Below are 25861 nucleotides of genomic sequence, written 5' to 3'. Positions count from 1 at the left end.
ATCCTCCCGGACCGGGGCACGAACCCGTGTCCCCTGCATCGGCAGGTGGACTCTCAACCACTGCGCCACCAGGGAAGCCCTGGTCTTACATTTTTGAAACAACTGCTATCATCTATAATATATTTATAATGTTAATCCTTGGTATGACCTGAATAGTTTTTCCCAACAGTTAAATTTAAAGAAGAAAAAAAGGAAAGTGGAGGTAGGCTACTGAGTAGTTCTAAGTCTGGTCTAGAAATGCAGTCGGCCTGGGGAGAGTTTGCAGATTTCACATCTGTGAAATGACAACTGCTGTATTCACTTCAAAGATCCCAAGGAGAGTGGCTAGGAAGGCCTATGGAGACTCTATCATGTTATGTAAATGGAAAACAGCCCGATTCTCCTCACCCAGAAGGCCCCCTTCCTCCAACTGTGACCACCTGGAATGCAGCCAAGAACCAGGAAGTAAGCAGGCAGACCACTGAGCAGACAAATCAGTTCGTTCATCAAAAATCTACTGAGCATCTACTCTGGCCAAGTGCTGTGTTAGGCTCAGGGAGTGGGGTAGTGAATGAGTCAGACACACCTTGCCCTCATAGAGTGCCCAGTCTTTCCACAAAACTGATGTCAATTATTCACAGCAAAGTTCTGCAAGCTCCAACTCAGTCTACCAATTCACATTTCAGAAGCAAGTCTAACAAAGTGGATTGGAATCAGCAAATTAGGAGACTGCTGGAGATAGGTAGACTGACAACAGGAAGAAGCATCAGCTGACACGAATAAGTGACGGGTGGTAGGTAAACCGACAACAGGAAGAAGCATCAGCTGACACGAATAAGTGACGGGTGGGAATTAAAATTATTTCAAGAAGAAATAAGAATTCAGAAAGTTGCCTGGAACCATTTAGTATATAAATGGTTGGTCTTGAGTGCATTAATGTACTGTAGTAAAATATCATATTATAACCCATTACCTTTTCTTAGTACTCTACACTTTAAAAATTTAATTCACATACATGATAATCCTCCTTTACCTGATACTATAGTAGGTATTCATTTCTTAAGGCATCAAAAAATATATATTAAGTATAATTTAAGTTTAAGAAGACTGTAATATTTAAAAAATGAACACAAATAGTTAATGTTTGTTTTTTTTAACACCTTTATTGGAGTATAATTGCTTTACAGTGGTGTGTTAGTTTCTGCTTTATAACAAAGTGAATCAGTTATACATATACATATGTCCCCACATCCCTTCCCTCTTGCATCTCCCTCCCTCCCACCCTCCCTATCCCACCCCTCTAGGTGGTCACAAAGCACCGAGCTGATCTCCCTGTGCTGTGAGGCTGCTTCCCACTAGCTATCTATTTTACTAGTTTGGTGGTGTATATATGTCCATGCCACTCTCTCACTTTATCCCAGCTTACCCTTCCCCCTCCGTGTATCCTCAAGTCCATTGACACAGACCTACTAGAGAATGGAGTTAATGTTAAATAAACATCATGTTTTAAAGGTAAGTTTGGTCTTCTGCCAAATTCACTTATATGGGAATAGCTCATTCCCTGACCATACCAAAACCATGACACTAAATAATAGAAATAAACTAGAAAAAGGTTCTGTGCCAGTTTCTTGCCCCTCTCCAAATCCATCTATCCATCCATTCATCCCTCCAAGCACCTCAGACACAAACATGGTATACTATAGTAAAATCTCTCTCTCTCTAGAACTCACCTAATTCAAGGAAACAAAACAGAAAATGGTCATGTTCTGTCTTACCTACTTATACTCTGTGAATCCTGCTGATTTTGCTAAGATCTAAGAGTGATCCTGAATTTCCCCCTTGTTTAGGAGAAAGTTTTGCATTTTGTTTTATTTTATTTTTTATTTTATTTTTTTCGGTACACGGGCCTCTCACTGTTGTGGCCTCTCCCCATTGCGGAGCACAGGCTCCAGACACGCAGGCTCAACGGCCATGGCTCACGGGCCCAGCCGCTCCGCGGCACGTGGGATCTTCCCAGACTGGGGCACGAACCCGTGTCCCCTGCATCGGCAGGCGGACTCTCAACCACTGCGCCACCAGGGAAGCCCCTGTTTTATTTTTATTAGGTTTTTTTTTTTTTTTTTCTCAGAATGCCCTCTGGCAAGCTTCTAGCTACTTATGTCACTGGGACTCCAACCCCATGTCTGCCATGGACCAGAAGACAGAACCACACATATGGCCTGCCTGGCTCCAGATGCACGAGCAGTTGTTTAGGCAAAGACAGGCAGATGTGAATCTCCAGTTTTCAACACTCTTAAGACTATAAGCTCCATGAGAACAGGGGTTATGTCCCTTTAATTCACTGCTGTGTCCCCAGCATCTGGCATAGTGCCAAGCACAGTGCCCGACAAATTATAGGTGCTCAATAACCATCTGGGGAATGAATGAATGAGGATTGAGCTTTGGTTTCCAAACCTGACTCCAGGGGCCTATACCTTCCGCACCAGAGCCCTGGGTCTACTCTTCCCAGGGCCTTCAAGGTCCTCAGAGACACTGACTTTGGACCTACAAGAACGGCTGACTGAGTACCTCAGCCAGCACCCTGTCCAATCCAACAGCCTCTTGGCACAAAGGTGTGGAGAGTAGGGCTAGGTGGGGCAGGGGCAGCGTCTTTCAGCAACACTTGTGAGCTGGTCAGTCAAGCCTAAGGCCAAACCACCTCCGTCGGCCAGGGTGGTAGGGTGAGTGGAATACGGGTCAGACAGAAATGTATACAAATAGTTAAATCTCACCAAGGCAAATTCTTTATGCTGAGGAATTCCTGTTTTGCTTTTTTCCATTTCTTGTCAGAGACAAGGTGTCCTCAACAAAGGGGCAAAAACAGGCGTCTAGACATCTAAATTCATTATAAGAGACAGCCAAAAGAGTCTGTAAATCATTGGAACAAAGAATATTTTTCTAGCAGAGCAGAAACAAAGTAGTTGTTGCATTCCTTCCCGCAAAACTGGTCCTGCTACAATGCTGAAGTGAAGAGGTAGCAGCCGCAGTGGCCAGGCCAGTGCACAAGCCTCTCTATCCACATTGCTCTTGACAAGTCTCATCACACGTGAAGCCCAGGCCCAGGAGAGGAACAATATGACAGGAGGGGCCTTGAGGCCAGTGACCTCTATGAATCATATAAAGAAATGGCATGCCCCAAACACACACACACACCTTGTTTCTCTAATCTCATGCCTTGGGGGTAGAGTAGGGAGGGTGTTGAAGTGGCTCTATTTAAATACCACATAAGAAAACTTTTAAGAGTCTGTCCACATACATAATCAAATCAAATTCAGAGCAGAAAAACACAAAGATTCCCTCGGCTAGCACTGCAAACAAATTCCTCTCCTCCCAAGCTTGCTTCTGCCATAAGATAGATTTCTAGGCTGAGATTCAATGCAGAGATCTTAGCAGACTGTGTGGGAGGCAGGCCCTTTAAGCACTAGCTTTCTTGCTGGTGGTCCCAGGGATTCACTGCTGTCTAGTGCCAGCAGAGGGTCAAGGAGGAAGGAAAGAGGGTGAAGAAGGGAAGGAGGGAGGAAAGCAGCCAGGGGCACGAGGAGAGGCTAAAGCCAGTAGTTGGGGGCTTGGCCTCTCAGAGGCTTTGGAAACCAGGTGATCCTACAGAAATGAGGGCTTTCTTCATGTAGTAAAGGGTGAGTGGCTGTCCTGCAGTGTCCCTCCAGGGAAACTGGGTGAGAAGGCCCCTGAGCTGTGTTCCCTGCTTCCTATGAGTGACAGGCTGTGTGCTGAGTACCACTAGCAGAAGGGTGCAAAGGAGGCTTCTGGGCAGGCCTCCCCCTCAAACGCCACTCTGCTCCTGCAGGCGAGAATGATGCTTCAGAACCAGGGGCATCAGGTCCCAGTCCTGGGGCTCCAGTGTGGAAGTCCTGATGCCCTCCATATACTGGAGTGACTTTCAGACGCAGGCTGAACATATCATCCTGCTGCTCTCCTCATCATCTCCTAGAGGATAAATCCCCAATTCTCAGCTCCCACACATAGGTCTCTTCATGACCTGGGCCTGGCCTGCTTCTTCACTCTTAGATCTTATTCCTTCCACTACCTCTTAAGCTCCAGCCAGAATGAACACTTTGCAGTTCCCTAAACCTTCCCAGGCTATTTTACATCTCAGTATCTTTGCTCATGGTCTTTCCTGTGCCTAGAATGTCTTTCCTACCTTGCTACCTGGTAAGTATCTATTCCACTGTCAGATATCAGCTCAAGTACCAGCTCCACTGTGAAATACTTCTAAGAGGAAGCTCTAGCACCGATCCAGGTTTGTTTACTGTCTGTCTCTCCCTTTTCTCCTAGAATGTCAGCAACTTGAGAGCAGGGACTTAGTCGGTTTTGTTTCTCTCTGTCTCCTGGGTGTCTAGAACAGTGCCTGGACCATTGCAGGCACTCGTTAAATGTTTGTGGAAGGAAGGAATGAGTCTCAGCACTGCTCCTAGGCTGTGGGTTCCACAAGGACAAGATCTGGGTTGTATTCATTTCTTTATGTCACAGCACTTGGTTTGAGATGGGGTGGGCATTTAGCAAAAGCTGATAAATGAGAGAAAGAATGAGTGATGAATGCTCATATGGACAGAAAGCTCATGATACAGGGCATTTCCCCAAGAATAAGTCACCTCCAGCCTTCTGTTCCATGTTAGAGCTTCTTTTTACTTCTTTCATGTTGTCTATTTTGTGAGAAGAGTTACCTTTTAAATGAAGCATGTTCTAAATTCCCGTCAAACACATCTTGTAGCACAAGAAGTGGGGGCTAGATTCTCTTAAAAACTTGGCTAACCCTAAAAGTCACAGATTCTATAATTTGTCAGGGACTATACCCATACATGCTTTTTCTGTTTTAATTTATGTTTGAGAAAGAACCTTGACTAAAGAGCACAAACCTTGGAAATGATACAGACTCACTGTACCGTCATACATTTGAGGGACTACTTTATTTTGGATTTTTTGTTTATTTGCATTATCTGTGTCCCATCTACCACAAGGTGGGGGGAGGGGAGAAGAGAGAAGGCTGGTCACAAAAAGTCCTAGATAATGTGCCAGGAGGCCTGGCTCCAGGGAATTGAGCAAGTCCTTCTCTTGTCTGGCAATGAGGGGAGTTGGACTAGATGATCTCTGAAGGTCTGTGAACTTGCAGAAATAATATAATACTGTGCTATGAGCATTCCCACACATAAGCACCTTTTGCTGACTATACCTGCACAGATATTACATTTAAATATGGTAAAAAAAATAGTTTAGAATATATTTTTCTTAGGAATGAATGAAAAGTCTTCACACAGGATATGCTATCTCCACATTCTCAACTATTCTGATTTTCTAATCCAGCTTCTTTAAGAAAAGAGAACTTATAATTACACACACACAAACACACGGGTACTGGCAAGATTATGTCCATTACAGACTAACAGGACATGTGTGTGGGGGGGGTTGGGAGGTGGGTAGGTAGATGTACAGTATTTAATAATGCCCTAAAATACAAATATTCCAAGTGGGCTCTGGACCTTTCCTGTGAGGAGAACTTGGGTCAAACCTTCCTCACCATGGAGCCTTTGGGTGGTGTAAGAACAACAGCAGGGTTAATAAATGCAGAGCACAGCCTGATATATTTTCTGGTCACATCCTAACAGCAGCCAGAGAGCATGGATGCATTCCATGGAGCATTTATGGGCTCACTAGCACCAGTCTATGACAATTTTATTTAATAATAAAAATATAATAGTAGTCAAATCTTTTTGTAGTTTCAGTTTACTGCTTTCTTAAGTGAAATAAATGGTCTCTCAGATTTCTTTTACTTTCATCTCTCTGCTCTAAGTACAGTAGGATAAGGTTCCAATTAAGGCCCATTAAGTGTTCACGTTGATTCATGTGAGGCATTTTCCAGTTTCTTTTCCTAACACAATCTCAGTGTACCTCTGAGTTACCTCTGTGGTGTGTTTTCAGTTTAGCAGTTGCTCATATAGAAGAGAATTATTCGGGTGTGAGGTCTCCCTTCCTCCTATTTCTGCAGCCCAAAACGGTGAGCAGAGATTCTCCTTCATTGCACTCCAGACAAGCATATGTTTATCACCTGTCAGGTACATCCAGATGAACTACACATGCCCCTTGGGAAGGGGAGCTGGCAGCTGGCCAGAGCAGACTGACCCTCCCAACCTCTCTTCGCAGCTGTGCTGGAGCGGCACGGTGAGTGGCAGCCCAGAGACCCCTACAGGGGGACCTCCTGGTGCTTCTACATCTTTTGGGTCCATGGAGACACACAGAGTTCTCTTCAGTTTCTCAACAGACGGGGATACACGCTCTGATGGCAGAGATGGCCTAGCTAAGGTGATATCAAGTGTCAGAGCAGACTGAGTGGATACTCCAGGGATTTTCCCAGTAAGAACAGGGAATGTGGAGGCTGACAACAATAATTTCAATAACATCGTAGTCAACACTTGCTCCCAGCCAGGCAATGTGCTAACACGATGCGCATGATCAAATTTAGTCTACACAACAACCCTATGAGGTGTTATCAATGTTATCCCCACTTTACAGGTGAGGAAACTGGCACCAGGAATGTAAGGGGTTTGACCAGGATCACAGAGCTAGTAAGTGGTATAGTTGTGACCATAACATAGGTCACCTGGCTCCAGAGCCCATGTTCCTCTCATCATGCTATAGAAACATACTACCAACTCCTTAAAGCAGAGACCAGCCCATGGCTACCATGGCAGAACTGCTGCCCACTAGGGTCTCTGACGAGGTGTGCATTATCTGACGGCAGACCAAAGGTGCACAATCCCAAAGGAATTACATACCCATGAAGAGATTTAAGAAAAATATTTTAAAATCCCCTCAGGAAACTTGCTATTAAATGAATGATATGGTGATTTGGGGGTCTTTAAGTGTAGATTTTCCCAGTGTGTGCTTTCAGAGTGAGGTATACCTGCCAAAAAGCCTTTTTTTTTTTTAACCAAATGATAACAAGTCAGTGTAGATTTGCTGTGACAATGCCACCAACTTGATAAGCAAATACCCCAAAGACATCCACTCTCATAGCTGACAGTCAAACTTGGGACCTACGTAATAAGGATGACATTTAACCTTCCCAACAATCCTGTGAGTTAGGACTTCTTGGCTCTGTGTTACAGCTGGGGAAAGCGACTCTCGGGGTAACCTGCGCAAGTTCATCACTCAAGTGAGAGGAGGGGCTAGGACGTGAACCTAGGTCTGCCTCCAAAGCTTTCTCTCACATACCGCTGTTTTCTCAAATGCAGGATTTGCCAAACCTTAAGCACAGTGGTTTCCTTTGGATCTCAGAACTACTGGCTCCAGCAAAAGCAAAACTAAGAACTTTCTTTTAGAATAAATTCAAAGATAAATAACTTACAGTGCCAAAGAAATGGCTCTTAAATTTTTAGCTAAAAGTCAGTTCAGGATGTTTGGTCACTAAAACAGAAGTGCTGTATCCTTCAAAATCTGGAGCCATTTTATCCTTTTCTGCAGTATTATGCCTAAGAAGAGATGTATTATCTCAACATCCAATCATTCATTCAACAAATATTAAGTAATTACTATGTGCCAGGCACTGCTGTAGGCACTGCAGACAAAGGCTCTGTTCTCAAGATACTAACATTCTAGCAGGATGGGGTGGGAGCGGGGAGACAGGCAAAATAAATAAATGTCAAGGGCGGGTAATAAGTATATGAATAAAAATAGAGCAAGGTAAAGGGGAAACAGTAACCATGGGGCTGATACTCTATTTTAGATACTGTGGTCATGATAACATGATATCTGAGAAAAAAACCTTTGAAACACCCCCGCCTCCCAAACCATGCTGATTTCTGAGGGAAAAGATTCCCAGGTAGAAAACAGCAAGAACAAAGGTTTGACATGAGAGGTGTGTTTGTAGAAGAGCAAGGAGACCAACATGGCTACAGTGGAGTACTTGCGATTACTACAATTAGAAATGAAGATTATTAAATTCAAGTACTCATGTTGGTCTGGACATGACTTCCCACTTCACCTTAGAATTATATATTTGTCCTCCATCAGAGCTGGAAGGGCCCTTGGGAGTACCCAGCCTAACTGTGGGTAAAGCCCAGAGAAGGGCAGTGACTTGCCCAGCGTCACACAGCTGTACAGCTGTGAAAGGACCCAGCCATCCTGACTGCTGCACTAGTATTTGTTCCTTGGTGCTGGGCTTTTTGTGACTGATGAGGATCTCATATAAGATTTCCTACCTCAGGAGAGGTGTTTTCTCTGTGATTACAGTCTATCTCAGTGATTTATTAAAAAGGTCCCTCTATGACCAAACACCAAGGCAGGACCAGAAAAAATTAGATTCACCACTGGTCATGAGTTAAACTTTGACAAAATATTCCTTCTGGCCTCATTTTCCACCCCATTAGAAGATTTCCAAGTGAGCAAAGGATGACTGAGGATTGTGCACACACCTGACCTGGCAGTAGGGTTCAGCTCTGGACCTTGTTCACAGGATCAGGGTTTGGGCACCTGGGGAATAGGGTGCTGACAGTTTATTGCTTGGCTTCCCCTTGTGCATTTTCTGCTGCTCTGCTCAGTCTTGGGATGGAGCTCAGAAGGAGATGATTAACTTCATGGCATCTTGCGGCTAAACTAAGACCTCACAATGACCCTACTCATGCTCTTGGTCTCACTTCCACTGCTGAAGGAGCTTAGTGGGTTCCCAACTTTTTATAGGAGAGTGGAGATGAAACTATGGTTAGCTTTCAATTTCAAAGTTTCAATGTTAGATTTCCTGACAGTTATTTTACTGGAGTGTTCTGAATCTGAGTTCCCCAAAAATGAGAAACTGAGAAGACTGGTGAAGGAAGGATAGTTTACCTGTACAATTGTGTTTTTTTCCGATCACTATGCCAGAATTATGAATTCAGCCTACTGCTGAATCAGGTGTATTATTTAGTGCCATAAAGATGATGGTAACAGGGCCTTCAGGGATAGCAACAGCTGCCTTTCTTGAGCATTCACTATGAGTCAGGGCCTTTATTGTCTCACTTAATTCACACAACAATGTGGGAAGTAGTGGTATTACGTCCTCCATTTCACAGATGAGGAAGCCGAAACTCACAGCTCAGTAACTTGACCAAACCAAGGTCACAGTGCTAGGAAAGAACAGAACATGGATTTCAAAGCCAGCTGACTTCAGAGCCTATGCTCTATGTCACGGAGATGTGACATCTGACTTTTAGTACTATCAGAGATCAAGTTCAAAACCTCAACTGCTGACTGACTCAAGACGTGAATCCATTCAGGTGCCACCTTAACTATCACTGTATCAACCACAAGCAGGGGGATCCATGGGATTATAGTGAGCCACGAATTAGGACACAATCCTGTACAAAGGGGGAGAAGAATGTTCCTTTCTCAGTTAAGTGCTACAAGTATACCTGGCCAATGTTAGTCTTGGGTGGTGAAGGCTTCCATCTGAGAGCTCAGTGGAGGCTCCCTTGCGGAGGCTGCCATTTACTCCAGCTGATTCCCTGGCAATGCAGCCACTGGGTCAAGGAGGGAGTTCCTTATAACCTCTCAAGTGGTTTTTGGAGTTAAAAGGTACGAGCCCATGGTACTTCAAACTACCCTTGTGTTGGAAAAGAGAGATGAGGACACCAAAGAGATGAGGGAAGTAAAAGGTATCTTTTATTTGGATTCTGTGACATTGGTGACTTTTAATACAAGCAGCCAAAATTGCTAACTGGCAAATTTCTCCATTCTAATATCAGCCAGGTCACTCACTAGAAGTCTTAGAACAAATCTTTAGGTAGGGGACTTCTCTGGTGGCGCAGTGGTTAAGAATCCACCTGCCAATGCAGGGGACACAGGTTCGATCCCTGGTCCGGGAAGATCCCATATGCCGCAGAGCAGCTAAGCCCATGAGCCACAACTACTGAGCCTGTGCTCTAGAGCCCACGAGCCACAACTACTGAGCCCACGTGCCACAACTGCTGAAGCCCGTGTGCTTAGAGCCCATGCTCTGCAACAAGAGAAGCCACTGCAATGAGAAGCCCACGCACCACAACGAAGAGTAGCCCCTGCTCGCCGCAACTAGAGAAAGCCCGCGTGCAGCAACGAAGACCCAATGCAGCCAAAAAGAAATAAATCAATAATTAAAAAAAAAAATCTTTAGGCAGAAGTTATTATTATTTTGTTTTTTGAGGTACGCGGGCCTCTCACTGTTGTGGCCTCTCCTGTTGCAGAGCACAGGCTCCGGATGCGCAGGCTCAGTGGCCATGGCTCATGGGCCTAGCCCCTCCGCAGCACGTGGGATCCTCCCGGACCGGGGCATAAACCCGCGTCCCCTGTATTGGCAGGCGGACTCTCAACCACTGCGCCACCAGGGAAGCCCCAGAAGTTATTTTTAATTAGGAAATTTATTGTTCTACTTTTGGGAAAAACCCCATATTTTTCTTTGGTGCTGTAATATTGAGAGTAACTCCAAAATGGTTATACTGTTGAAGTTCTTTGGCTCTTCCTTAGACATGATACCTTTTTATTTTGTGAAAGGAACTGTATCTGTCACACAAAGAAAGAAAATACAGAAAGCTGATGTTTGTGTGACAGCTAGAGAATAAGCTGCCAACACTGGGAGAACAGAAAGACCTTGAATGCTGGAGTTTCCACTTTGAGCCCACCACAGCAGACTCCATTCTTGGACTTGGATGGGGCTGGGGGAGTTTACCAAATGCATGTGACCTAGGACCATCTGCCTTTGAGAAAAACAAAGAGTAAAGTAAGAATGTGTGAGCAGGAATTAGGCCACCTCTGAAAGTTCTAAAGGCTACAACGGAGCTCTGGAAAACCGCCACTCTTAAAACACAACTCTGTGTCCCTCACTTGTAGATGGTATACAACTGGGAAACTGCCCTGTTTTTGTTTGCAGGGAAGCATCTGAGGTGAGTACAACGGATACATTTTAGGACCGTTTAGTCAATTAACATTTGGATTGTCTTATTAAGCCAGCAAACTACAAAAGACTTGGAAAAGGCATATCACACAGCTCAGGCAGAATCTAGTTTCAAGAGCTTCAGTGTCCAGCTTACTCGCAGGTTCTGATCTCCCCAGACACATTCAGGAGCCTTTGGTGCAGTGCCAAGCAGATGATTACATGATCTGCATGACTCTCTACAGAGAAGCTGATGGGGGGAGGGTGGGCCAACGGGATCCTTCCTACTTTCAACTATCACAGGAGACTCCGGCTCTGATCGCTGGAATCTATGGGGTCTTTCCAAATGAAAAAGTCAGTCACTAACTACAATGAATATGCAAAGGTGCTTATTCCCAATACAGTAATATGCAGGCAGTCAAATCATCTGTCATTCAAGTTAATTTAATTATCAGACCACATTTAATTATCCAATATAAAATGTAAATAAAGTGAAGGTCTGACAGCCCATACTAATTATGTTCATTATAATAATTAAATGGGAAGGAACGTAGAGTCATGAAAGTACCATAAAAGATAAGGAAGCTTTTGATTAAAAAAAACATTTTAATTAGAAACTGCAGCCCTATAGGAAACAGATGATTGGTTCTATCAAGGATGGGGCATTACTTTTATTATCCAGGTTTCTCTTCTAAAGTCATCTTTAGTATCATGGGGCTCAGTCCTTCCAGTTAATAGACTAAATGGTGGCAAATAAAAAGTGCCAATCCTTTATGCAAAGCAGTTTCCTAATAAAACAGCCTTAGGCTGCAGCAGGAGTTCAGGATCTCCTGTCTTACAAAGACACAAGCTGGAAATAAAGGATCCTCTGTGGACAAACAGGCACTGCAAATTAACATGACTTCTGTCTAATGATACGGAAAGATGAAATGAATTGAGCATCATAATTTCTCCTCTGAAATTTCTCTGATATAAAGTAAGTGGCATGAGGTTAAATAAATTCACTTTCACAAGAACAGAAGTGAGGCGGAAAGGGCACTAACTGGACTGTCAATCAGGAGGTTGGGCTCTGCTAGTTCTTGCTTGGCAATTCCTTTTCCTTCTCTGAGCCTCAGTTTCTCCATCTACAGTATGAGGGAACCAGACTAGGTATCTCAGGGCCCCTCCAGGATGAAGGCTCCATGAAACTGTGATTGAAACTGGAATGAGAGCTTAAAACTGCACTTCCATATCCCTCAGCAAATGCTCACTTGGCAAATTACTGGGTTTTGGAGGGAGCAGAAAGGGGATTTAGAATGAAAATAAACAATCAACTTTTTAGTTAGAGAAAACTCCCCAGTTCTACTGGGATATGAGCAGTTATCATTAAGTAAGCTTGAGGCTATGTCCCCTACCCTTCCCTTGCCATGCAGCCTGATGGGCGTGGAGCCCAGCCACAGATGGTGAGCATGGCTGTTTGGTGCAGGTGAAACTACTGTGGCTAGAGACGGCATCACACAGCAAGGACACTGACATCTCACCTGTAAGTTTCTGCTTGTGAGTGTCTGCCAATGGGCCCCCTGTATTAAGATAAGAGAACCAAGGTATATTCAGCTTTTAAGGATGAGCTGCCACGGAGTGGGCAAGCAGCTCATGAAGCTATCTGGTACTGAAAGAATCTGGAGTAGGGCAAGGAGGACCTAAAAAACCACAATATGTCTCCATAAAATCAGAATGCTGGTCTGTGGTTCTAATCTCAGCCATTAAAATATCACAGACTCACGGAGCTCAAAGGAGAGATATCTAGGACAATCCTAGATCATCCTAGATCATCATTTAAAAAAAAAAAAGGGCTTCCCTGGTGGCGCAGTGGTTGGGAATCCACCTGCCAATGCAGGGGACACGGGTTCGAGCTCTGGTCCGGGAAGATCCCACATACCGCAGAGCAACTAAGCGCGTGAGCCACAACTACTGAGCCCGTGTGCTGCAACTACTGAAGCCCATGTGCCTAGAGCCCATGCTCCGCAACAAGAGAAGCCACTGCAATGAGAAGCACACACACCATGACGAAGACCCAGCACAGCCAAAAATAAATAAATAAATAAATTTATAAAACAAACAAACAAACAACAAAAAAAAAACCACAACTTTTTTTTGGTGGTAAAATATGGATAACATATAATTTACCATTTTAACCATTTTTAAGCCTACCATTCTCAATGGCATTAAGTACATTCACAATATTGTGCAACCATCACCACTATCCAGAACCAAGCTATTGGGTTGGCCAAAAGGTTTGTTTGTTTTTTGCCATAAGATGGCTCTAGTAGCGCTTAGTTGTCTTTAACTTCATTCGAAACAATTTTGTTGGATTGTATTGTGACAGCTGTCATATCAGTGCATTTAAAAAAAATTATCAAAATTGGTGGATTTTTGTGTAGCCATTTTAATATTGAAGATGGAAGGAAAAAAGCAACATTTTCGGCATATTATGTTTTATTATTTCAAGAAAGGTAAAAACACAACTGAAACACACAAAAAAGATTTGTGCAGTGTGTGGAGAATGTGCTGTGACTGATCAAACATGTCAAGAGTGGTCTGCGAAGTTTCGTGCTGGAGATTTCTCGCTGGACGATGCTCCACAGTTGGGTAGACCAGTCGAAGTTGAGAGCAATCAAATCGAGACATTAATTGAGAACAATCAACCACATGGGAGATAGCCAACATACTCAAAATATCCAAATCAAGTGTTGAAAATCATTTGCACCAGCTTGGTTATGTTCATTGCTTTGATGTTTGGGTTCCACATAAGTTATGGGAAAAAAACCTTCTTGACCATATTTCCACATGCGATTCCCTACTTAAACATAACAAAAACATTCCGTTTTTAAAACAAATTGTGATGGGCGATGAAAAGTTGACACTGTATAATAATGTGGAACGGAAGAGATCGTGGGGCAAGCGAAATGAACCACCAACAACCACACCAAAGGCTGGTCTTCATCCAAAGAAGGTGATGTTGTGTATATGGTGGGATTGGAAGGGAGTCCTCTATTATGAGCTCCTTCTGGAACACTGAACAATTAATTCCAACAAGTACTGCTCCCAATTAGACCAACTGAAAGCAGCACTCGAAGAAAAGCACCCGGAATTAGTCTACAGAAAACGCATAATCTTCCATCAGGATAACACAAGACCACGTGTTTCTTTGATGACCAGGCAAAAACTGTTACAGCTTGGCTGTGAAGTTCTGATTCATCCACCTTATTCACCAGACATTGCACCTTCGGATTTCCATTTATTTCGGTCTTTACAAAGTTCTCTTAATGGAAAAAATCTCAATTTCCTGGAAGACTGTATAAGGTACCTGGAACAGTTCTTTGCTCAAAAAGATTAAAAGTTTTGGGAAGATGGAATTATGAAGTTGCCTGAAAAATGGCAGAAGGTAGTGGAACAAAACAGTGAATACATTGTTCAATAAAGTTCCTGGTGAAAATGAAAAATGTGTCTTAGTTTTACCTTAAAACCGAAGGAACTTTTTGGCCAACCCAATACCTCTTTGTATGGTCAAAAATGCTCAAGCCTCAAGAGGGAAAATGATTTATCTAAGATCCCGCAGCTAGTGGCAGAGCTGAGGTTAGAACGCAGGCCTTCTATTTGCTAGATTATGGTCCATTTTGTGCTCATAAAACACACTCATTTACACTTTCCCAGGATCTTTACCCATCTTCCCCAAGTAAGGCACACAGGTATGTCCCAGAAGCATTCAGAGTTGCAGAATGGCAGCTTCTCAGTGTACTGTCTAGGTAAATGGGCATCATCTTCTAAACCCTCCACCCCTGCCCAAGAAATACTTCAGAGATCACTGGTAGAAAGGGCCACTGATACATCTAATTTTCTTAAGCAATGTGAAAGAAAAGAACACTGAGCTGGGCTTTGCAAGACCTGCGTTCTAGTCCTGGTATTTTAGCAATTCTTTATGTCATTTCAGGGGGCTTATTTCACCTCTCTGAGTCCTGATTCTTCACCTGTCTGTGAGGCGGGAGTAATTCCTCTGCCTACAGCCTCAATGAAGTGCTAATGAGGTCCAAGAGGCCACAGATGGGGCAAGCAGTATAAAGAATTCTACAAATACCAGAGGTTATGCTTTAGAAAAGCATCTCCATAGGTGCAATGTCTCAGTGTTTGACAATTACTATCATTTCTATCAATTTCTGATTTCTTCTCTACTTTTTGTCATATTCTTTCTTTTCACAGATTGTTGCATTTCAGCAATTGCCTGAGGACTGAACTGACTTCTCTGACCTTCTACCTTCCACCAAATCAGAAGTGGATGTCCAGTTAGGATTCAATCCCTCTGGGAGGCAAGGTGTTGAGAAAGGAGGTCTGTGTTTTTTACTTTTCTAATTTCTTCCTCTCAGCAATTACCTCTAAACCCCACAGCTTCGTCCCCAACCGAGAAGCCATAGGGTCTCTGTCTCCTCCTTGGATTGCTTACTGCTCTCTCTGCCCATTTAATCTGCTTTCTTCCTGTCCCAACATGCCCAGTCATTACTTTGCCATCAGGTCCACGTCAGTTCTAACATGCCATTTCCAAATACCAGTTCCCCCGACCCCATTTCTCATTGACTCTGGTGAGCCCAGAGATACTTAGAGTGTGTGTTTTATCTATAGGAGAGGATTAGTCTGCAGTCCGACATCAGCAGAAAATCTCTCTGAAATCCTACACAGTTCTGAGTTCAGTAAATTCATCACAACAGAGTTGGTTTAAGCAAAGAGCTTCAACCATCCCTAAACATGGGTATGCTGAAGAAACTGAACTTTTTGCTATAGAACTGTACAGCAAAATATTATCACACACACAAATTACTTACCTCTTTATAAGTGCAGGAGATATGATAAATGGTAAACTACTTAACAGGAAATTGTGAGGTAAACCATGGGCTGTCTACACAAGATAAAGCCACGCAGCCATTAAAAACTGTATTCACAAAGAAGGATTACGATATAATGTTAAGTGTACAAAGCAGGATAGGAGTGTATATACCATATGACCTCAGCTATGTAAAAATATTCATAGAGGGCTAGGGAGTGGGTGAAGTGAGTGACGGTGGTCAAAAGGTACAAACTTCCAGTTATAAGGTAAATAAGTTCTGGTGATGTAATGTACAGCATGGTGACTGAAGTTAACAATACTGTATTGTATATTTGAAAGCTGCTGAGAGTAGATCTTAAAAGTTCTCATCACAAGGAAAAAAATTTTAACTATGTGAGGTGATGGCTAACTAAATTTACTGTGCTAATCATTTTGCAACATATAAATACATCAAATCTTCACACTGTACACACTTAAAAATAAGGCAGTGTTACATGTTAATTATATCTCAATAATATTAACTGGCAAAAATATTCACAGAAAACAGACGGTAAGGAACCTGCCAAAACGGTAACAGTAACTATCTCAACAGTGAGATCAGGAATAACTGTGATTCCTCCTCCTTCTTTACACTTGCCTATCTTTTTCATGATGAGTAAGAAACACTTTTGTAATCAGAAAAATAAAAACAAACTTTTAGAGGGAAAGGAAATGCAGTTTAGTAGGTCAAATGGATACACATGAAGAAAAGAAAACCACACAGGAGATTTCGCTCAACTTTCCTTCCTTGAGTAGCTTGTAAGAGACTCATGAACCTGCTGGGCTTAGTCCACGGAAAGGACAAAGCATCAGTACCCGAGAGAGCACTGTGTGAGTGCTCCTGTGGTGGGAGGTGAGAAAGATCTGCCCTTCTGGCAATGAGGTCTGCGAAAGGGGAATTTTTCTATGTATGACGCTTCTTCTGGCAAGGGTCCATATTTTCTATATTTTAAATCATGGAAATCTTTCTACAATGGACTTCATATTCCTCAGTCTTCTTAAAGGGAATGCACAGAACATACATTTTGCCTCCATGCTCACTCAGGGTCTGCACTGGGGGCATCAACAATCATCCAGGGAAATCAAATACAGGGCTTAGTGTCCCTTTGAAACCAGATAGCTACAATTTTTTTTTCTTTACTTTTTGGCCATGCCACGCGGCATGCAGGATCTTAGTTCCCTGACCAGCGATCAAACCAACGCCCCCTGCAGTGGAAGCGCAGAGCCTTAACCGCTGGACAGCCAGGGAAGTCCCAGATGGCTACAATTTCTGAGGTCTTGTGCTTGTCTTGTTTTTTTCTATCCTCTTCCTCCTTATCAGATAGGCAGTTTCAGCTCTTAGTGTGTAGGTTCTCACCTTGTATTTGGCTCTGGCACTACAGCTATCTCCTGTCCTTCTTCCGCCCTGGTCTATTTTACTGCAGGCTAGTAAACCTAGTAAGCACACTTATTAGAGAGTTGCCTAAAATAAAAATTAGTAAGCTTAGAGTGAGGGTTAAGGGCTGTTCATAGGCTGTTTTCTCAGCTATAATCCACATAATTAAGTTGCTGAATATGAGGCTTTAGATAAATGAGGTAGTCAGGAATTACAATTTGATATGTTAGTTATGCCATAACTCTGTTTTTAAAAATAAAGATAACAACCTAAATGGGAAACGAATTTGAAAAAGAATAGATACATGTATATGTATAACACTTTGCTGTACACCTGAAACTATCACAACACTGTTAATCAACTATACTCCAATATAAAATAAAAAGTTAAAAAAGATAAAGTGCTTTATTATTGTTATTTTAAAAATAAAATCTGTAACAAAGATTTCCCAACTTTTTAAAGCAACAGAACACTATTTACAAATGAAATCTTGCTCAGAAACCAAATAATCAAAATAGTTAAAAGCAAAACTACTCTGGGTGATTCAAGGGGGTAAGGCCCAAGCCCTGCCTTCTCAGGCTCCCCTCCAACACCATCTGGCACCCTCTTAAGCACCTAGGCAGAAGCCAAAGACCAAGAGCAGTTTCATAAAGCACCAGACTAATGCTATAATATTTGCAAAGTGACCCAAGTTGAAAGATGTAACCTATTTCATTAAAACAACAACAACAAAATATGAATAAAGCATCAGGATCTATGTGGTAAGGGAGTAGATGGTTCTGTGTGGCTTAAGAAGAATATTTTATTAAAAATATCTTATTGTTATAGCTTTAAGAGGAAGTCCTAGTGCTGGTCTAGTGCTGATCAAATCTCTTTGGAGATAAGTCAGAGGCATATCCCTGGAGCCTGGTTAAAGGGCCTCACACAGGACAGATGGGTTCCAGCAGGCTAGCCTGCCTTTTCTCACTCCAATACCTCACACTCTCAGTGCTGGGGAAGCAGTCTGAGGAACTTTCCTGTGCCTCTTACCTGGTTATCTGGGTGGTTGACAGTGAAGTAGCCCACACAGACGATGACCTCATGAAGGAGGCTTTCACAGGAGACATGGCTGCAGTGGCCCAGTAGGGAGCTGGCGATGTGCCGGAATGCAAGGGACAAGCCCTCTGCCCCTACAATAGACTAACAAAGACAAGGAGCAGTTAGAACTCCCCAGCCCAGGGACAGCCAGGGCTGCAAATCACAAAACACACCTGGGCCCTGTGCACCTTCTGCCATGATGCCAGAAAAGCATATGAAATTTCTAGAGCACTGTGCTTAACAGTTCAGTTCAGGGATTCCTGCTACAATAAACGACCATAATAAATGCAACGTTTAAACTGAAAAAAAAAAAAAAAGACAGAAAATAAAGCATAGCAGACCAAATGCCTGTACTATGTGGATCAAGACACTATTCACCTAAAGCATGGGTATTTATCCCATTTTTAATGAGGTATTTTTTTTCTCATTGCACAGTCTCACTGTAGAAAATTTGGAAAAATATAATAATACTAAAATTCACCTGTAAATCTACCATTTAGCTAACTTCCAATACTTTTTTTTTTTCTGAAGGAGAAAATATTTTCTTGTATGCAGGGATAAAAATATGACTCTAATTATTTACTTATGTTCAAATAGAAAAGAAATATACATAACAATTAGTTATTATTCAAATAGCTCTTGAGCTCCCAAAGTAATGTAAAAAAACCCAACAACCTGCCCCCGCCCCCCCCAAAAAAAACACAAAAACCAAACCATGAAGCCCCCTCAGCTATGAGGCTTCTGGGATCCTTTCTTGAGACAGTCAAAGGGCTGTTGGTGGTGGGCGACGCGGGAGGAGAGCCTGAGTCTGTCTGTGCAGCCTGAAGCGTCTATTTAATAAACATGTCAAACAGACAGAGCGACAGGAGGGCAAAGGGGAGAGGCGAGGCCCACAGAATGCACTCGCAGCCCACACTGGAATGAAGCACCACTGCCAGCCTGTGGGAAAAGGCAGTGTTTTAAACTCATCTCTTGATTTGAGGTCTTGGCTGGCTTGAACCAGGTCAGATACGTTGCAGCTTGGAAGTTTCAATGAATTCACTCTGCCTAACAGCCGCGAAAGCACAGTCTTTTTAATAAATACTGTTGAAACAAAATTACTACTAAATTTTAAGAGTGCCTTCTGTCTCCGTTTCACTGCACTGAGACAAAATGTTTTTCAAGCCCCAAAGAGACTTCAGGAGGGCCCTGCTCCTTTAAATCAAGTAGTGACGCCTTCTCAGCTCAGCCCTTATTTAATTAGTTGTGTCCAGCTTGCTGTGACCCAGTGCCCTCTGTTTAACCTTCACTGATAAGAGCAGGTCAAGGGGCATGTAAGTTTGAATATAAAAATTAAACCAATTTTTCAAGGAAACTATATTTCCTTTTTAGCCAGAATTAATTGTCAAGTCAGTACATTGATTTGTTTCTTGAGACCACCTTCAATTGTAAAAACTGTCAAAGTATATGCACTATACAATATCCGGGATCTCAAGGCCATCTGTGCTAATATGAATTCAGAGTGAAATCAGACTCTTTGCTGAAGGGAGAAAAATATTTTGACAGCCTTATTCGTATATAATGAAATGGAACCAGTTAAAAAAATATTCTAATGGATAACCTTTTGTTACTACTATGCGATGAGTTCTCACACCAAAACAATCACATAGGTTTATGGCTTCAAAGAAGGGTGCAGAAGCACTGGGAATGTTGCATTCGAAACCTAACCTTTTGATTCAACATCTGCAAGATGGTTTGGGTAAGTTCTTCACCTTCAGAATATGAGTCAGTCCACATTTCCTGAGGGCCTACTATGTGCTAGCTAGCACAGTGCCTTTATGTAATCTCATTTAAACCTCAGACTTGTGAGGTAAGTGTTTTTAATCTCTATTTTACAAATGAGAAACTCAGTCTTAAGGATTCAAATGACTTGTCTAAGGTCATACAACTTGGTAGTATGATGGCTCAAAGTCAGGTCAGGCTGACTCTAGACCCAGAGGTCTTGATGAGGATGCTTCTCCATAACAGCTCTACAGAGATGCATTCTTGTGATGCACTGGGACTCAAACCGTCAACATGTCTTACACTGTCTTGTCTAACTCTTCAGAGGGTCAGACCATTTATCTCATTTCAATTTTCTTCTTCAGTTCCTTCAATCCTCTCAGGCAATTCATAAATTGTCTCCCAGATTTTTTTCTGAGCTCAGACCCATACTGTACCTAAAATCTCTTTTCCTGTGCTTTATAAACATAGTTCCTGAAATCTCACTTTTGATAAGTAAGTTGTTTTAATGAACCAGAATATGAGTTTCTCTGACCATATCTATCATAAAAATAATACTTTTCTCCTAAACTCACCTATTGCTTTACAATGCAAATACTGTGTATTTGTATGCTATTTACTTGAGCATTGCATGATTGATCAGATGTCTATCTACATCAATGATGTCTATGTGGTCAGATGCTTTGCTTTAGCTTGCTCAACAGAGTGTAGTGGTTAGTTAAAAAAAAATGACTATAAATCTTTGACAGTCCTCTCATTGAGAGATGGGGCCTATGTCTTCTCCTCTTGAATCTGGAAGGCTTATGACTGATTTAACCAATAGAGGATGGCTGATATGTAACCATATGACTTCTGAGGCCAGGTCATAAAAAAGCCATGCAGCTTCTGTTGGTTCTCTTGGAGCAGTTGTTTTCCAGAAGCTTCCTCTCAGGAAAATCCTACTGAGAACCCAGACATCATGATGTTTTGAGAAGCCCAAGTCACATAGAGAAGCCATATGTAGAGTCTCTGGCCAATAGTCCTTGATGAACCTAGTCTTTGAGTAATCAATCCCAGGCATAAAACATGAAAGTGAAGGAGCCTCCAGATAAGTTGAGCTCCCAGCTATTTGAGTCAATTTGCCCCTCTTCTCCATACCCCCCAACCCCAGTCATTCGAGCCCCTCAGCTGAAGCCCTACATCGTGGAGTAGTGACAAGCCACCTCCACTGTGAAAAGCCCTGCCTGAATTCTGGATCCACAGAATCTGTGATCATAACGGTTGTTGTTTACCCCACTAAGTTTGTTTGTTTTTCAAATGTATAAAAGTAACTGGAACAGTAAGGTAATCATTGGTAGATGTATTAAAAAACCTGATGCTAGAAATTCTAGGTATCTGGGTCCCTGCACACACTGATGAAGCATAGGAGAAAAACATGTGCTCGACTTTGGGCACCAAAAGGATGGCAGCCAGGAGGAAGGTCCCTGAAGGCTTTCCTGGCCCATGCACTGGTTAAGGGGAAAAAGGTACCTGGGAACAATGTCCGGGGAGAGGATGAGAAGCAGTGATGGCAAAACTGACTAAAATAAGACAGGAGAGTCAGGACAGAGAACAGGAAAAGAAGAAAAAGCAGGAAAGAATTAAGAGAAATATGGAGTAACAGGAAGGACGGAGAAGAAAGAAGCAAAAGAAGTGTTAGGAACCAGCCACAAAAGGACATTCCCCTGGGGAGGTGGGCATCTCACTCTAAGAATGGCTAGAACTCTCGAGTCACCTTGGTGTTTCTCCTGGGGTTGTGGCAAAAGCGGCTCAGGTAGGGAATATATTCTGGGCTCGATACGGCAAGGAGTTGCAGAGGAGAAGTCGTGGTTTCATCTTAGTTGGGCACGAAGGGCTCCAGAAACAGATTTTTGACTTTTCTAACATTATTGGCCATTGTGCCTAAAGGTCATAAGGGAGCAGGGCTGGTTGGAGTTCAGTGGTTCTTTTGAGTAAGGCTGCACAGGCTGTGAGTTCATGGAGGGCTGGGGGTAGGGCAGGGACCTGGGGCTCCCTGACACTCAGAGTGACTGATGGAATGAATGGCTGACTTAATGTAAATGCTTGTGTATGATGTGGCGAGCCCTGAAGCAGTATAAATCCTGGTCAGAAGACCCATAAACCAGGAGCTCAGGAACATTTTTAGGTATTTGTTTTTCATAATCCCTGGTAACAAAAGAAATCACTCTAGTTGGACCTAGCTGATGGGTAGCCTGCTGGTCTCCATATTCTGAGGGCATAAAATTAGCATATCTTGATTTCTAAGCTGTTTTCAGACAGAACACAGTGGGGTTGGGTCTTCATAAAACACAAATGTTACGTTCAACCCAGAGGCAAGAACCATTGGCATTCTCTGGAGCAGGTACCTCTTGTTCTAGGTGTGGCTGTAAAACTCTCAGAACTTATTGTGTAGCTACCACCTAAGGCTAGTTCAAGTGCTTTGAAAACTGAAAAGCATTAACCCTAAGGAAGAGATTTCTGTTCTTATGATGGATAAACTAACTCTACAAAGTTGAAAGATACTGAATCCAATGATACGACTTACTAATTTCCAGTTGTGAAGAGAATGACAGGAAGACAAGAACTGCACATTTGTCACCAGCTACAAAACAGAAGTGTTTCTTCCATCTTGCGATGACCAAAGACCACAATTTTCATATATTTGTATCTCTATAACCTTTTTCCCTTTGAGCAAAGCAATTCATCTAAATTATGGGTTCATTATTTGCCAAGTTTGTTCCCTTTTTAATGAAATCACTTGACAGTTAATAAACTGAAAAAGAAAGTCTACTCCTTGGGGCTTGCTCTGTTCCAAAGGTTCAGTGTTTTTGAAAATTAAATTTCCTATATGAAAAACAATCTGTTTCTAAGCTGACAGTCTGGTGTTATAACATAAAGCAATTTTTCTTTAGCTATAAAAACTTAATATTTATAGGGGTTTGCACATTTAACTACACATGCACTTTACGTTGGAGACAAGTCAGTTAAATCATTCATAGACAGTCATATCAATCAAAACAATTTAGCTAATTTTGGTTGTGTTTATATAAGAAACCATTACTTTCCTTAATATTTAAATATTTATGGTATGATAATGCCTTTTCTAAAGAAATCAAGACAGAAGATTTATAAGTAGCAGAATGGCATAGGCTTGGGGCCATGGGTACCAGTCCTGGCTCAGCCATGTGTAACCCTGGGAAATTACTTAACTGCCAGCTTTTCCACCTGTAAAATGGGTATAATAATATTCTGTAGGGTAGTCATGAGAATAAATAAGAAAGCACATGCAAAGCACCTAATCCAGTTCCTAGAACACAGTAGCTTAATAAATAGTATGTATTATTATTCCCTGTATTGTAGCTTATTCCTTATGCCCCAATCCAGGAGAAGAACCTCTCATCATATCTACACAAAATTATTAACTCTTGGCTGGTTAACCAATTCCTGGTACCTGAAAAGCAGGCAGATCAAGAGCTGCAAAGCTGTTGAAGAAACGTAAACTCTGAATGGCCACTTGGACTGTGTTCTGAGCGTAACTCTCCTTGGGACTAGAAGTGCCGGGGTCCGAGATTGTGCCATGGAAGAGGACACAGTAGAGCATATGCAGAACTCCAGCCAGGTCTGTGGCCTGAAGAGCAGCTGTCAGTCCTGTGGGATCCTGGCGATTATTGTCAAATATGCTGTGTGACCTGATAAAGAAACATTCAACTTTTTAAGAGAAATCTACTTAAAGGATGTTAGCATTTTTATAGGTCAAATGCAACATGACAAGCAGACCGTTAAAAGCAAACCATGTGAGTGGTGTTGTAAGGTAACAAGAAACCTCAAGAAGTAAATGCAGCCCTCCCCCCACCAAGTGCACTGCAGCCCGTCCTTTTCTCCAGCTGGGAGACTGGGCTGCTGCAGCAGTGGCAACTGAGTACTCTGCAGCCAGGCTGAGGCTGCTACCACCCTTTGCAGCCTAGATAGCCCCACTTTGTTTAGATTCCAGGCCTGGTGGAACTGGACAGAGTCCATGAGAGCTGTTGGGACTCAGAACCCAAAACATCATGGCTTCCTTTCTGGATACACAAGGGAATCTTCTCAGGCGAGGCAGTTACCGGGAAAGCACGAGGCCTCAAAAACCCAGTAGTGTGTTGGTATACCGTGACAGGGAGACACTTCAACCGCTTTTGAAGGCACAGTTCCATCATCAAGGAGTATTGGCAGGACAGGCTGTAGGGGCCAGAATCCCAAGAACAAGCTAGTGCTGGATTAGCTTTGTACAAATCACCTTGAAGTTAGCTCAGCAATTGTGGCAGGCAGTATGGGTGAGCAAGAAGCAATGGCAGTGGCAAATGAATTCCTCAAATTAATAGGAAAGGAAGGGTTTGCTAAATCCAACTCACTCTGGAACTCAGGTATACGTGAAGCATCTAGTGATCAAGAGCCTACAATTTTAGTAAATGTGGCTGCTAAGCATTCATTCACCCTTTTTGCCCCTAGAAACCATACCCAGGTTTCTCTCCCCTTCCCACAGCCAACATGCTTCAGGTGGGGCCCCCTTCCTATTCACTCTGGCTCAAGGGTATGTAGGCCTAAGGTAAGGGGAACATGGAGGGAGATTCTTGTGCTGAAATGCCTGGAAAGAAGCCCTCACTTTTTCTCCACAGGTTTGAATCTGAAATGTAAGGTCTGTAGCTGCTGCAGCCATTTGTTCTAACCACTGCACAAATCCTCAGGTCTCTGGGCTGTTCCAAGTGGGTCAGTCACCTTCCTTCATGGGACACAGCTTTTTCTCAGGAAGGGAAGTTACAAGTCCCTGCTCAGTGTCTCCCTTTAACCTGGTATGATCGGCACAAAGCTGAGCAGAAGTGTCTTTATGTTTCTGCCACAGGATGATGCCCTTCCCTATTTTTAACACTAATATAGGTCCCTCCCATTCCTTTTTCTGTTGTTGTTGTTATTGTTGCTTTCAGCTGGAATCTAGAATGGGAGAGAGGCATTAAAGATCTATGCTTATCTCATAAACTTGCCCAGAAGCACTGAAGAGATGCCACTAAGTAAATATGAATTCGAAAGTGCTGGCTGGCAAGTTTCTAGTATCTTGTCTAGTTTTCTAATCCATAACTTTTTAAAGTTCCAATTTGTTAGTTTCATCAAAGTATAGTTTTATTCGTAACCATGGTAAGCATTTATTTCCTGAATGTGCACTATTTCTGATAGTCTAAGAATGTGGGATGACACTTATACTTGTTCTCTTCTCAAGAAAGCAGGTCTTATGAAATACTATCATCTCATTTGCATGGCAGGACCTGCTAAGTACATTCACATCTTCCACCCCGCCTCATTTGTAGTTCTTCATAGTTGGTACAGAAGGTATTGTTCTCCTCACTTCACACATGATGCAACCAAGACCCTCAGAGATTCAGTGAGATGTTTTAGGTCATAAACATTTGTCAGTGGCAAAGGCAGGGGTACTACCAAGAACTTTTGACTCTTTAAAGGCAGGGCTTTGTCCAAAGACCAAAACATCCAGGCCAAACAGGAGGTGACCTCTTCTTTTGTCTCCATGCCTTTTCTTAAATCAAATCTCGGGGTTAACTGCACACTGTTAAACAAAGTACACAGAGGTTGTAATGTAATCCTGATTATCACGGAGAGACACTTTCTGTCTTATGGGGCTCAGTAAAAACAAAAAGTTAAGAAATTATATTTATTTGCTTATAGGCACATCTGAACCTTTACACAAACTGTTAGCTAATGTCATTTCAGTTTGCCCTTCCTTCCTTCCTTCCATTATAGCCATGAGAGTTAGGGGTCAGACCCTGACTAAAGACGTGAGTAG

At 42.6% G+C, this 25861-nt stretch overlaps 1 protein-coding gene across 2 annotated transcripts in view; it reads right to left on the bottom strand.

The window, feature by feature from the left end:
* Positions 1 to 25861, bottom strand: part of SCAPER (S-phase cyclin A associated protein in the ER) — a gene marked incomplete at both ends in the record, with an annotated part of 359493 nt that overhangs the window by 13547 nt on the left and 320085 nt on the right. For both annotated transcript variants that reach the window (XM_079700316.1, XM_079700317.1), the window contains 2 exons: positions 18208 to 18357; positions 23486 to 23723. In XM_079700316.1, coding sequence (XP_079556442.1) covers positions 18208 to 18357; positions 23486 to 23723 — 388 coding nt within the window. The remainder of the gene's footprint in view (positions 1 to 18207; positions 18358 to 23485; positions 23724 to 25861) is intronic.

This window comes from Hyperoodon ampullatus (assembly GCF_949752795.1).
Source record: "Hyperoodon ampullatus genome assembly, chromosome: 3".
NCBI classification, from domain to species: domain Eukaryota; kingdom Metazoa; phylum Chordata; class Mammalia; order Artiodactyla; family Ziphiidae; genus Hyperoodon; species Hyperoodon ampullatus.
Note: the sequence above shows the minus strand (reverse complement) of the source record. Positions and strands in the feature narration are given on the sequence as shown.